General features: G+C 47.8%; 1 protein-coding gene across 1 annotated transcript in view; it reads left to right on the top strand.

The window, feature by feature from the left end:
* The window catches only part of IGF1R (insulin like growth factor 1 receptor), a gene marked incomplete at both ends in the record, with an annotated part of 300,651 nt that overhangs the window by 54,637 nt on the left and 233,538 nt on the right, over window positions 1-12,476 (top strand). The window contains one exon of the mRNA XM_082837019.1: window positions 4,212-4,757. Within this exon, the coding sequence (XP_082693145.1) occupies window positions 4,212-4,757 (546 nt within the window). The remainder of the gene's footprint in view (window positions 1-4,211; window positions 4,758-12,476) is intronic.

Genomic DNA, 12,476 nt, shown 5'->3' on the forward strand with positions numbered 1-12,476 from the left:
TTATGTAGTGTCCTTCTTTGTCTCTTGTAATAGTCTTTATTTTAAAGTCTATTTTGTCTGATATGAGAATTGCTACTCCAGCTTTCTTTTGATTTCCATTTACATGGAATATCTTTTTCCATCCCCTCACTTTCAGTTTGTATGTGTCCTTAGGTCTGAAGTGGGTGTCTTGTAGACAGCATATATACAGGTCTTGTTTTTGTATCCATTCAGCCAGTCTGTGTCTTTTGGTTGGAGCATTTAATCCATTTACATTTAAGGTAGGTATCGATATGTATGTTCCTGTTACCATATTCTTAATTGTTTTGGATTTGTTATTGTAGGTCTTTTCCTTCTCTTGTGTTTCCTGCCTAGAGAACTCCTTTAGGATGTTCTGTAAAGCTGGTTTGGTGGTGCTGAATTCTCTTAGCTTTTGCTTCTCTGTAAAGGTTTTAATTTCTCTGTCGAATCTGAATGAGATCCTTGCTGGGTAGAGTAATGTTGGTTGTAGGTTTTACCCTTTCATCACTTTAAATATGTCCTGCCACTCCCTTCTGGCTTGCAGAGTTTCTGCTGAAAGTTCAGCTGTTAACCTTATGGTGATTCCCTTGTATGTTATTTGTTGTTTTTCCCTTGCTGCTTTAAATATTTTTTCTTTGTATTTAATTTTTGATAGTTTGATTAATATGTGTCTTGGCGTGTTTCTCCTGGATTTATTCTGTATGGGACTCTCTGTGCTTCCTGGACTTGATTGACTATTTCCTTTCCCATATTAGGGAAGTTTTCAACTATAATCTCTTCAAGTGTTTTCTCAGTCCCTTTCTTTTTCTCTTCTTCTTTGGGACCCCTGTAATTCGAATGTTGGTGCATTTAATGTTGTCCTAGAGGTCTCTGAGACTGTCCTCAGTTCTTTTCATTCTTTTTTCTTTATTCTGTTCTGCAGTAGTTATTTCCACTATTTTAACTTCCAGGTCACGGATCTGTTTTTCTGCATCAGTTATTCTGCTATTGATTCCTTGTAGAGAATTTTTAATTTCATTTATTGTATTGTTCATCATTGTTTGCTCTTTAGTTGTTCTAATCCTTGTTAAACGTTTCTTGTATTTTCTCCATTCTATTTCCAAGATTTTGGATCACCTTTACTATCATTATTCTGAATTCTTTTTCAGGTAGACTGCCGATTTCCTCTTCATTTGTTAGGTCTGGTCGGTTTTTATCTTGCTCCCTCATCTGCTGTGTGTTTTTCTGTCTTCTCATTGTGCTTAACTTACTGTGTTTGGGGTCTCTTTTCTGCAGGCTGCAGGTTCATAGTTCTCGTTGTTTTTGGTGTCTGCTCCCAGTGGGTAAGGTTGGTTCAGTGGGCTGTGTAGGCTTCCTGGTGGAGGAGACTGGTGCCTGTGTTCTGGTGGATGAGGCTGGATCTTGTCTTTCTGGTGGGCAGGACCATGTCCGGTGGTGTGTTTTGGGGTGTCTGTTACCTTATTATGGTTTTAAGCAGCCTCTCTGCTAATGTGTGGGGTTGTGTTCCTGTCTTGCTAGTTGTTTGGCATAGGGTGTCCAGCACTGTAGCTTGCTGGTCATTGAGTGGAGCTGCGTCTTCGCTTCAAGATGGAGATCTGTGAGAGAGCTTTCACCGTTTGTTATTACGTGGGGCTGGGAGGTCTCTGGTGAACTCGGCTCTACCACCTCAGAGGCTCAGGCCTGACAGCCGGCTGGAGCACCAAGACTGTGATTGTGGAGGCTTGGTGAATCCAAAATCTGATGTAGTAGGCCAGCAGGTCGGAGACTCTGGGAAGAGTTGCCGCCCAAACGAAGGCTGCCGGCAGAATCCCTGTCCTTGGTTTTGATAATGTCATTGGAGGCTTTGCTAAGCTATTTGATATCATGACCAGGGCAGAAGGGTAGTTGGAGTGGGTTGGAGGTAACCGGTTGGTGAAGATGCTAAGAGATGGGAGTGTCCAAGAACTATGTGAAGTTTGGCTGTGAAGGGGCTGGTGTGTTGTGTATGTGACCTTATGTGAAGTACTTGACTCCTCAAATCGAATTCCTCACCTTCCAGCTGGTGATGGGATTACATAATGTGAGGTACTGTTGAGAGCATCGCAGGAAATGAAGCACACTGATGCATCCAGAGCTTCCAGCACAACCTCTTGCCTGACTGTGGATGTTCTCAGAGTGCTTGTTTCTCCCGTGCTCTTCTCTGTCTGAGAGGCGTCATTTTCCCATCAGTAAAAGGAGGAAATTAGGCCAAATGAAGTTTCCAGTTCTAGGTTCTCACACGTTGCCTGCTTCTCAGCCCAGGGGCTCCCCACTTCCCCCTCTCCCACTGCCTCTGTCCAGTTTCTGCCTGTGGCTGTAACCCCCACTGGACTCTCTTCCCTTTTCCCACATCTACTCTGCTTTGATTCTGTCTTGCACTCGATCACCAGATTACTTCTCCAAAAAAAACCCACAACACCTTGCTTAGCCTTCTCTCTCACCCAAGAGTCTTGAGAGGGGCCTCATTCCTGAGATGAATGTACCCGTCCCCACCTGTGATCCTTTATGACTTGAGCTCTGCTAGACTCACTTCTGCTCTCCTCTGCACCCCTGGCCATCAGATTGGCTGCCGCTTGAATGTATCTTGTTCTGCCTTTTCTCTGGCCTCTGGAATGTTATACCCAGTTTTAAATCCCACCTGTCCCTCAGGAGCTGGTGCGTGTGCAGTGCCCCTTGGTGCTGTGATACAGAGGACCATCTCTCTGCGGGAAGCTCCAAGGCTACTCCTGTCTGCCTTGCTTAGTTCCACTCACATCTAGAGTGGGCCTGCAATGTGCACACACCAACCACCTCCTGCTTCACCTGACAGTTGTTTATCACAGGTCTCAGCTCCCGCCTCCACCACGAGCCTCCTCTGAGGTTTCTTTGCATCTCCTGCAGTGCCATGCATGTTGGGTGCTTCACAAATTAACAAATTACATCAATCAGAAAACGTCACTTTGAGAAGCTGTAATGGAAGGTTTGGGGATTATTAAGTTTTAAGAGAGGATAGTAGCCAAGGGTTTTTCTTTGTGTGTATGTTTAGAATTAAAAAAAAAGTTTCCAGTATTGCGGCTGTTTTATCAAAAGCCTTTAAAATCTGCAGATGCCTTGGCCCAGCAATTCTACTTCCAGGGATTTATCCTAAGAAAACAGTTTTGAATATCTGCAGAGAATGTCCACTGCAGTGTTGTTTATGATGTGAAAATGTGGAGATAACCTAAATATCCAACAATAGGGGATTGGTTTAAAAAGAAAAGAACTCACGGTGCATATTCATATCCTAGAATTACTGTCTCCTTCTTAAAATAATGATGTAGTAAGGCAATGACTTGGTAAAATGTTCATATGAAATGAAGGAAGTATGTTTGAAAACATAGTATTGTCCGATTTCCTTTACCTTAAATTATAAAGAAAGGATAATTGGCATAGGTAGTGATATGTTTGGATGTTGGGATTACTGATGATTTTTACTATCTTTTTGCTATCTGTTACCTAACCTTTCTGCAGGAAGCATACTTTCTTGATTAAGAAAACACTTTATTAAAGTTGGAATTGGATACCTCTTTTATTCATATAAATCACATATTCTTATCTTGCTGCTAAGTTAGCCTTTCTGTCTACACTCATGCAGTGTTGGGGAGAGCCCAAGCCCACCTGCCCATGTCAAATGGTGGTAGGAAACATGGGAGCGTGCCTCTTGGGGTCCCTACCTTCTAGGTCACAGTGACTGTTCTCCAGTGTATACTGCATGGTGTCCTTGAGGCTGGCTGCAGGAGTGAGTCGTTGTCCCTTGGCTCCTGAGCTCTGTGTTCAGGTGCAGGGCACTGGCGCTCTGCAGCAGGGGTGGGGAATGTGCGGCCTGGCAGCTGTGCAGTCAGGACTGGGTTGCAACCTTGACCCTCCCCTGTGCTCCTGTGCGGCCCTGGGCTTTAAGCTGTGGTTTGCACATCGGTGGGATGGGGATGGCACCTCCCACGACAGTGAGTGTGTTGCACAGCATCTGGCCCAGACTGGGCACTTCCCAAAGGACAGCTGGCTGCTGAGCTCCCCAGATAGCCCACCTGCAGCCACTCCTAAATGGGGTCTTATTTCTTTAATAATAATATAGGTTTCCTGGAAACTGGTCATGTTATGGGTTGGGAAATAGTTTTTAAAAAGTGGTTTCCTTGTAACTGAGACCTGTCCCGCCCTCCCCTCTTGTCTCCCTGCAGTCTGTGGGCCAGGCATCGACATCCGCAACGACTACCAGCAGCTGAAGCGGCTGGAGAACTGCACGGTGATCGAGGGCTACCTCCACATCCTGCTCATTTCCAAGGCTGAGGACTACCGCAGCTACCGCTTCCCCAAGCTCACGGTCATCACTGAGTACCTGCTGCTGTTCCGCGTGGCCGGCCTCGAGAGCCTCGGTGACCTCTTCCCCAACCTCACAGTCATCCGTGGCTGGAAGCTCTTCTACAACTACGCCCTGGTCATCTTCGAGATGACCAACCTCAAGGATATTGGGCTCTACAACCTGCGAAACATTACCCGTGGGGCCATCCGGATCGAGAAGAATGCTGACCTCTGCTACCTCTCCACGGTGGACTGGTCCCTAATCCTGGATGCCGTTTCCAATAACTACATCGTGGGGAATAAGCCTCCAAAGGAGTGTGGGGACCTGTGCCCGGGGACGATGGAGGAGAAGCCGCTGTGCGAGAAGACGACCATCAACAACGAGTACAACTACCGCTGCTGGACCACAAACCGCTGTCAGAAAAGTAAGATGAGGATATGACCGTGGCTCCCCTCCTGCTTCTCTCTACCCCCCTCCCCGCCCTCCCTCCTCTTCTGAATGCATGGTTCCGACGGGTGGGTACGGCTTTATTGCAATTAGGATGTGGGGTCTTGAGGGGCTTCCTTTTGCATCTGGGAACTGGTAGGTGCAGGACTGTGGCCTGGCTGCAGGCCATCCCGGCTTCTGTCAGACCATTCTAGTCACACACTAGAAACCGTCACCACACTCCTGGGCTAGAGGCTTGAGGAACTGCTGCTTTGAATTTCTGATGAGAAGGATGACCTGGTGTGCTTGAAAGTGCCTAAGCCCTGGCAGTCAGAGGCTGCATACGTATCAGCTCTTCCATCCTTTGCGTGAAAGGATGTTTTTTGGTAACGCAGGGCTTCCTTAGCGTGAGTACACCTGGAATATTGTGGAATAAAGGAAAGGTAAAGGCTAATTCACATCCTGTGAAAGTGGTGACCCGCACCCAGTCCTTGGTCCTTAATGATGACGTTACAGTGCTTGGGCATCCTGGTTTATGATGGAGCATCCTTGGAGCACCACCCCAAGGTGGTGGGGGCAGGGGAACCCTGGACCAGTTTCTAGGAGTCCCAGGTTCAGGTCGACCTTGCAGGCTTTGTACACCCCAGGCTTCTGCTTCCTTTCTTTTCTACCTCTTTCTTGAAGAATTGTGCAAATCTTGTGAATCACTTATTGAAAGAACTTTGCAATGTGTTTACTGGTCTTGGGGGTCAGGTGGTGGTATTTGGAAGATTCTCGTTTATTCATCTGCTGTGTGTGCTTATTTTCCTTTGAGTATAACTGAACTCTTGCCTGATTGTGATCGATACCTTGAGCGCCGGGTTGTTGGGTATTGAAATGTGACTCTGGGCCTTTGTCTTCTTGCTTTCAGCAATGTTTAGGTCTGTTGGCCAGGAGGGTTCCCCTCACTGGTTGGAAGGCAGTGTGGTAGCTATAAATAGCTGTTTAATGGTTGGCCCAGTTAGAGACCCAAGGAGCCCATGTACTGTAGCTAGTCACGGAGAGCCAAGAAATCCCAAATTGGTAGGCTTGCCTAAACCGTGATGTGTGTAAAATAAACAGACCAAAGGCCAGAGCCCACAGGTAACATTGTTTCAGTTCCCTGCCAGCCAGGGTGGAAGCAGAGAAAGGATGCTTGCTTTGAAGAGCACACGCTTTCCTGCCCTCTGTCATTGGATCAGCGGGTAGGTGAACGCTGGTTTGGTAAGGGAGGGATCCCACTGGCTGAAACCAGGACCTTGGAGAGCTGAGAACACCATTGGGCCACTTGGAGAATCCCTTTTGGCTAAGGTTGGGGGAAATACTGTGCTAAAGTCATATTTGTGATTGATTAAAATAGTATCCTATCATTAGGTTACCTGCTAGTTCTGAGAAAACAACAAAAAATATTTTCAAGTAGTCTTGACATTTAAAACTTTTATTTTAAAAGAAAAAGCCATCATCAAAGGAGGTGTCATGTGTCGTGGAAAGATGTTGGATGTGGTATAAGAGGCCTGGGTGACCGTGGGCCAGCCAGCCATTCTGGGCTGTAGTTGGACATGTTTAGAATGTTCCATTGGGCAGCCCCATATTATTCCTTAGTGGTGATCACGTGTGTGTGCAAAACTGATTTGAAAACTCGTAAGGTCTGTACAAAAGGGAGGTGTTACATAAAAAGTCATTAGGTGGGCACTTGTTCAGTGATTCAGTCGGTATATTTAGGTCTCACTATGGACTTTGGGCTGTTTCTGGCCAGCTGCTTGTTGAAGAAGCCTGGAGCAGGGGCGAGGCATGAGTTCTGGGCCCAAGTCTAGTAGCCGTGAGCAAGTAATTTAAACTTGGCTTGGCCCTCAGTTTCTTCATCTGCAAAATGGGATAGCCCCTTGCCTTCCCCATAGGGCTGTTGGAAGATTAGAAAGAGAAAGAGGAAGAGCTCCATGAGAAAGGACCAGGAGATGGAAATGGGGCCTTGGTGCTTCTACAACTGATGCTGATGGGCCTGCTGGCCAGACACCCTCTCCTCCAAGGCCACACCCTGCAGCCTTCTCCCAGGCCAGTGTCTCAGGCCTCCTGATGTTTTTCTGTGATTTCACAATGGAGTATTTATTTAAAATTAATAACAGCATTCAGGGAAATTGTCTCCCCTTCAGCTTGTCCTGAAAACTCGAGCGTTGGCAGGTTTCTTGGAGATTTTCTAGTTGAATCAGAACTCTTTCCCTTTGCATAGATTCCCTTCTGACCTGCTCTGTCCTGTGGAGTAGCCACTAGTCCCACGTCTTGTCGAGTACTTGAACTGTGGCCTATCCGAATTGAGATATTTTTAAGTGTAAAATACACACTGGATTTCAAAGTGTGGTATGGGGGAAAGAAAGTAAGATATTTCCTTAATATTTTGTATATTGATTACATATTAAAAATGATGCTTGAGATGAAGTAAAATATATTCCTATAATTTCACCTGTTTCTTTTTACTTTTTAATATGGCTCCTAGAAAATTTGAAATTGCAGATGTAGTTTGCATTCTAATTCTTTTGGAGAATGCTGCTTTAGATCATGCCGTCAAAGGCCCTGGGTTCTTGCCCGCATCATCTCTCTGGCTGAGCACTGCAGTGCTGTGGTGCTCCACAGCTCTCCAGCCAGAGTGCTTAGGGACGATTCAAGGAGCCAGGTGGAGGGCATTGAGTCCAAACAGAATGTCTGCCTTGGGGTCCACATTAGTCTTAAGATGGCCAATTTAAAAGATTTAAGCATAGAAGAATCCCATTCTATTTTTCTTCCCAGGGCTGGCTACAGACGGAGGGGGAGCATCTGGAGAGATATGTCCAGTCAAGGATATGTGTGACATTTTTGACATAACGGAGAAACACTCAGTTATGCAGTGCTGATAGGCAGTTTTCACCTGACGCTCTCCTTTAAACTCCCTCTGTAGATCCTGACTCTGCGGTGGCAGGCAACTTCGTCGACAGCCCCGCTAAGGAAATTACTACTCTGTGGGTTCTCTGCCTGCTTCTGTATTTCTCTGTTGTCTTACAATTTTGAGGGGTGGTTTTATGCAGGCTTGAGTTACTCATTCCTAGAAAGTGATTGACCCTTAGAAAAATGGAGTATGGCTTTTTCCTTTCCATGACAGTGTAACTGGTGCCCCCTGAGATGCGACACCGTTGACTCCTTCATCCCTGCCTGCCAGCGTCACTGATTCTCCTCCTACCTGTGCAGCTGTCTCTTTTCTGGCTCCTCGTCCAGTCTTTAATAGCTGTTTTCCAGAGTAACATCCTGGGCCCTCTCTCCACTGTCCTGTTCCCCCAGAATATCTCACCCACCGCTTCAGCATCCTCCCATCTGCATCTGGCTTCCAAATACCATCTCCAGCTCTGACCTCTGTGTGAGCTCTCGACCCTGTCTGCTGTCATGACTGGACCCCCATGGGTGTTTCAGCATCTGGTGGTCTTCTCTGGCTCCTCATTTATAGCCCAGGGTTTTCCTTGTTTCCACTCCTGTGGGTAGTGTTCTTGTTCTCCAAGCTCCCATGTCAGACACTTGGGTACCATTTGGATGCTTCCTTCTCCAACCAGACACCAAGCCCTTTCCATCTGAAATGTTTCCCTAGTCTGCCTTCCTCTGCTCTCCCCATGTTCGGTGACACGGCCTCTCCCCAGCCTTCTTGGCTCTCTGTCTCGGCCCAGTGACCTTCCCCACACGCATGCTGACCAAGAGGCTCCTGTCCCTAAAATCCTGTAGAGGAGCCTGTGAAACCCCATGAAGCGGGCTGTGCACCTGGCCTTGTGCCTTCAGGTCCTTGACCGCGGTGGTGTTCTCCCCCACTGACCAGCTGGCCGCCCACTGCTGGAGGACTGCAGGGCTTTGTGGACTCCGGTGAGCCCTTCCTGAAGAGGAGAAGCCTGTCTGTGGTGCTGAGTAAATTCTGGGCATATCTTCCAACGCTCGGTCAGCGTGGCTGTCCCCCCAGGGGTGAGCACGCACCTGCTTTGTGAAAGATTGATTGTCAGGAAAATACATTTTCCCCCTTGCGCAGAGAAGGGTGTGGAGTAACAGTCCTCAGCGAGCCAAAAGCCTCGAGGATTATGAAATGCGGATGTTTCCTGTGTAATTTTCATGGTCGTTGCTCCCAGGGAGTCACCCAGACCGTCCCCAGCTCATAACTGGCTGGGAGGGTCAACCATGGGCGGGAGCTCTTCTCTCCCCTGCCCCGGTCAGAATGATTCAAAGCCAAAGATGATGGAGAAGGGTGGGAACCATCTTGAAAGTTGAAGCTTGGCCTGGGGTGCTGTTCATTTATTCGCTGGAGGTCGGCCACGTCCACGGAGGGAATGGGGTGAACCTTCTCTGGGCACCTGTGCTTCTTTCCCCACCCAGTGCGTTGCCTAACTGTGTGTGGTGTTTGCTTGCGTTGGGGCTTTCTGGTACCTGACTTCAGGTATTACACCCCCCTCACCAAAAAAAAAAAAAATCCAAAAACTTACTGCTGAAGTTAGTCTCCAAGTACTTTTTAACCCGTCAGGGTGAACAGCTTGTGGTCCACTCGGATCACTGTGTTGCCTGTGAGCAGGCCTGGTCTTTGCCAGGCAATCCACCAAGCCTGCAAGCCTGGCCGTGTTGGAAGTTGGCTTCGCTGGTGGTGCAGCCTTACTGCAATTAAAAAGGCATTGACTGGGAACAGCTGTCCTGGAGCTTGTTGCATTTCCTACTGCCTTCGAGATGAGAAACCAGAAAAATAGCAGAGCGGAGCCTTCAAGTGACAAGGCAGGAAATGGCTCCCTTTATTGACAAAAGGAACACATTATACTGCCGTCTCACTGATGGGGTCAGGGACTTCAAATGAAGGCAGGTGGTGTAAAAAAGATAATTCTACGTGTTTTCCCCCCAAACATGTTCTTCTGTTTTTGTTTATCGGACACTCCTCGCAAGGGTGGTATTGGTGTGTGGGGCGGAATTGCACCCCTTCCTCACTTGCTTACAGATTGATATGTCAGGCCTGCCAGGTAAAAGTGGGGGGCTTGTTTAAGTTTTTGTAAATCACCTGCTGCATTGAGATGAGGTGGGGAGACAGTTTCTCTGCCCTGAGACCCCATGCATTATTTCATCCTAACACTTCTGGCTAATTCTTCTTCTTTTCTTCTTTTTCTTTTTTTAAGCTTCTTGTGAGGGAGATTTCCCTCTGTGAAATACCGTGTAGTCTCTTGCCACTGTGGACCAGGGTAGGGGCCTGCGTGTCCGCGTGGGGCAGAGGGAGGCCTGAGCATCCGGGAGGAAGGGGCAGACCGTCCAGAGGGCTCCGGCCTGTGTGTAGCTCGGAGCTGGTCTCTCTCCCCCTGGAAGGCCCCTGCTCTGGTTGGCTGCTCCCAGTGTGGGGGTTTCTTTATTTAGAAGGGGGTCACATGCCCCTGGGCCTCACTTCTCTGCCTTCTATAGTCACGCATAAAGGTGGCATTCTCTTCTCCCTGACTGGCGACCCTGTTACCAAGATGGAGAGGCACTTTGTGCCCCTCTGTCCCCTGGACCCTCTTAGCTGACCCCGCCTCTTAGTTCCCGTGCCTTGTCATTGAAAGGCTTCATTCTCGGCTAAGTGTCACCTAATTAAGGTGTCACTCTCCTGCGCTCCCTTCAGAAGTTTGTTTTTTAATAGGGATCTCATCTTAGAGACGAAAAAGCTTTCAGAATAAGTCTCCTAGGGTGATTTTTGCAATTCTAGGTGTTTGGAAAATATTCTGGACTCCCTTCCCATCTCATCAGTTAAGCCTACTTGTAAGACCATTCTGGTTTCTTCCTACTCCTAAAAAGCCTCTTTCTTTTGTTGCGTTAATATTTCTATCTTGCTTTCCTTGTGTTTGTGCCAGCGTGACATTCTCTGCTAGAGTGGGGATGACGTGGAATGTGTGGGCCCGTGGCTAATCCTGTCCTGGACTGCGTTGCTCAACTTGAGTGCATAGGGTGGCTTGGGACTTAGGTTTGGCTCGCAGTGGAGCTGGGAGCCATGACTTGGAAACACGCCTCCTTCTAGCACATGGTGTGACTCCGGGAGTCAGGCAGCATGCGGTGGGGTCTCTGACACCATCCTGGGATGGAGTGCCCCCCTGACTTGGAGGAAGCAAGAGACAGCCAAGGTGTTCCAGGAACGCTGGGGGCAGGAGATGGAATCTCTGTCTGCAACACACAGGATACAGAATAGGCATCTGTTTATCACTGTGCCTAACTTCGGAATCTGGACTTAAGACATGTACAGATCTTTTATGTGGAAGAAGGAACCCCATAAACCCCCTAGCTTTATGGAAATCCAAAAGCTAGACCATTCTGGGTTCTGCCACTGGCTAACACATGTGAGCTGGACGTTGTCATGAGAGCTGGGGTTTTGTCTAGTTCCTGACAGGCCTGTCTTCTCAGTCTCTGGAGGAATAGCTCCCTGCAGAGCCCTCGTATCTGTGTGAGCTGCCCTGCAGGAGGAGGCGAGGGCTGAGCGCTTCTTAGAGCTCGGGGGAGACAGCTGCCATCTCAGGTCAGGGAGTGATGGGGGCTTCTGGGGCCTGTGTAGGCAGGGAAGAGTGTCCAGGGAAGATTGTGCTCCTTCAGGGTCAGCATGGCCACTCTTCTGCAGTGTTCAGGGTGTCTTGTTGCTGGCCAGGACCTCACTCCTGGTTTTCCCAGCGTATGCATCCCTGACAACTCTGTGGAGGCAGCAGCTACCATCACGTGCCTGCCACCTTCTACTTGACTGGTCTTCAGGCATGTTTAGGTGGCCTCACACCTGGAAGGTGTGGGTTTCCCCTGTGGACCATTATGGTATTTAAGATTGAGATTTGCAAGAATATATAATTTTGTACAAAATAGGATTAAAAAAAAAAACCCTACATTCCAGTATGGACAAATGACATCATATGGCAAAGGTTTAAGAACAGTCTGTGAGGCTTCCCTGGTGGCACAGTGGTTGAGAATCTGCCTGCCAACGCAGGGGACACGGGTTTGAGCCCTGGTCTGGGAAGATCCCACATGCCGTGGAGCAACTGGACCCGTGAGCCACAACTACTGAGCCTGCGCGTCTGGAGCTTGTGCTCCACAACGGGAGAGGCCGCGATAGTAAGAGGCCCGCGCACCGCGATGAAGGGTGGCCCCCGCTCGCCGCAACTAGAGAAAGCCCTCGCACAGAAACGAAGACCCAACACAGCCAAAAATAAAATAAATAAATAAAAATTTAAAAAAAAGGAACAGTCTGTGAATTGAGAGGATTCCATACATTAGCCTTCTGTGTTCCCAGGTGCTGGGGTGAGGCTTCCAGGACCCATCTTCCATCTCTGAAACAGGAATGAGCAGGTTTGGAATTTGTAAAGCACTGGACAGAGGGTACAGCACATAGTAGGTTTTTGGAAAATGGTAGCAGCTGCTATTATTTTTAAAAATAAAACTTAATACCTAAGAGCTGCATTCTGAGGTTATTTAAAATTCTGAGCATTAAACTGGATTGACTGTGTATGTTTACTGCCATGTCTTACATGGTCTTTCTCTATTGCTTTTTCTAAATTGCAAAAATTCAATTATCATAAATAGCATGGCATAGTGTAGGAGTGGTTCTTGCTAGGTTAATCCAAATTGTTCAAATTGCTGTGTCTGTCCAGATAAGCCATATCTTTAAAGGACATTCGGTGAGGTACATATGTCTATATGGGGATGCCAGTGGGGCCTCTATAGT

Source organism: Leucopleurus acutus (genome assembly GCF_964270905.1).
Source record: "Leucopleurus acutus genome assembly, chromosome: 1".
NCBI lineage: Eukaryota > Metazoa > Chordata > Mammalia > Artiodactyla > Delphinidae > Leucopleurus > Leucopleurus acutus.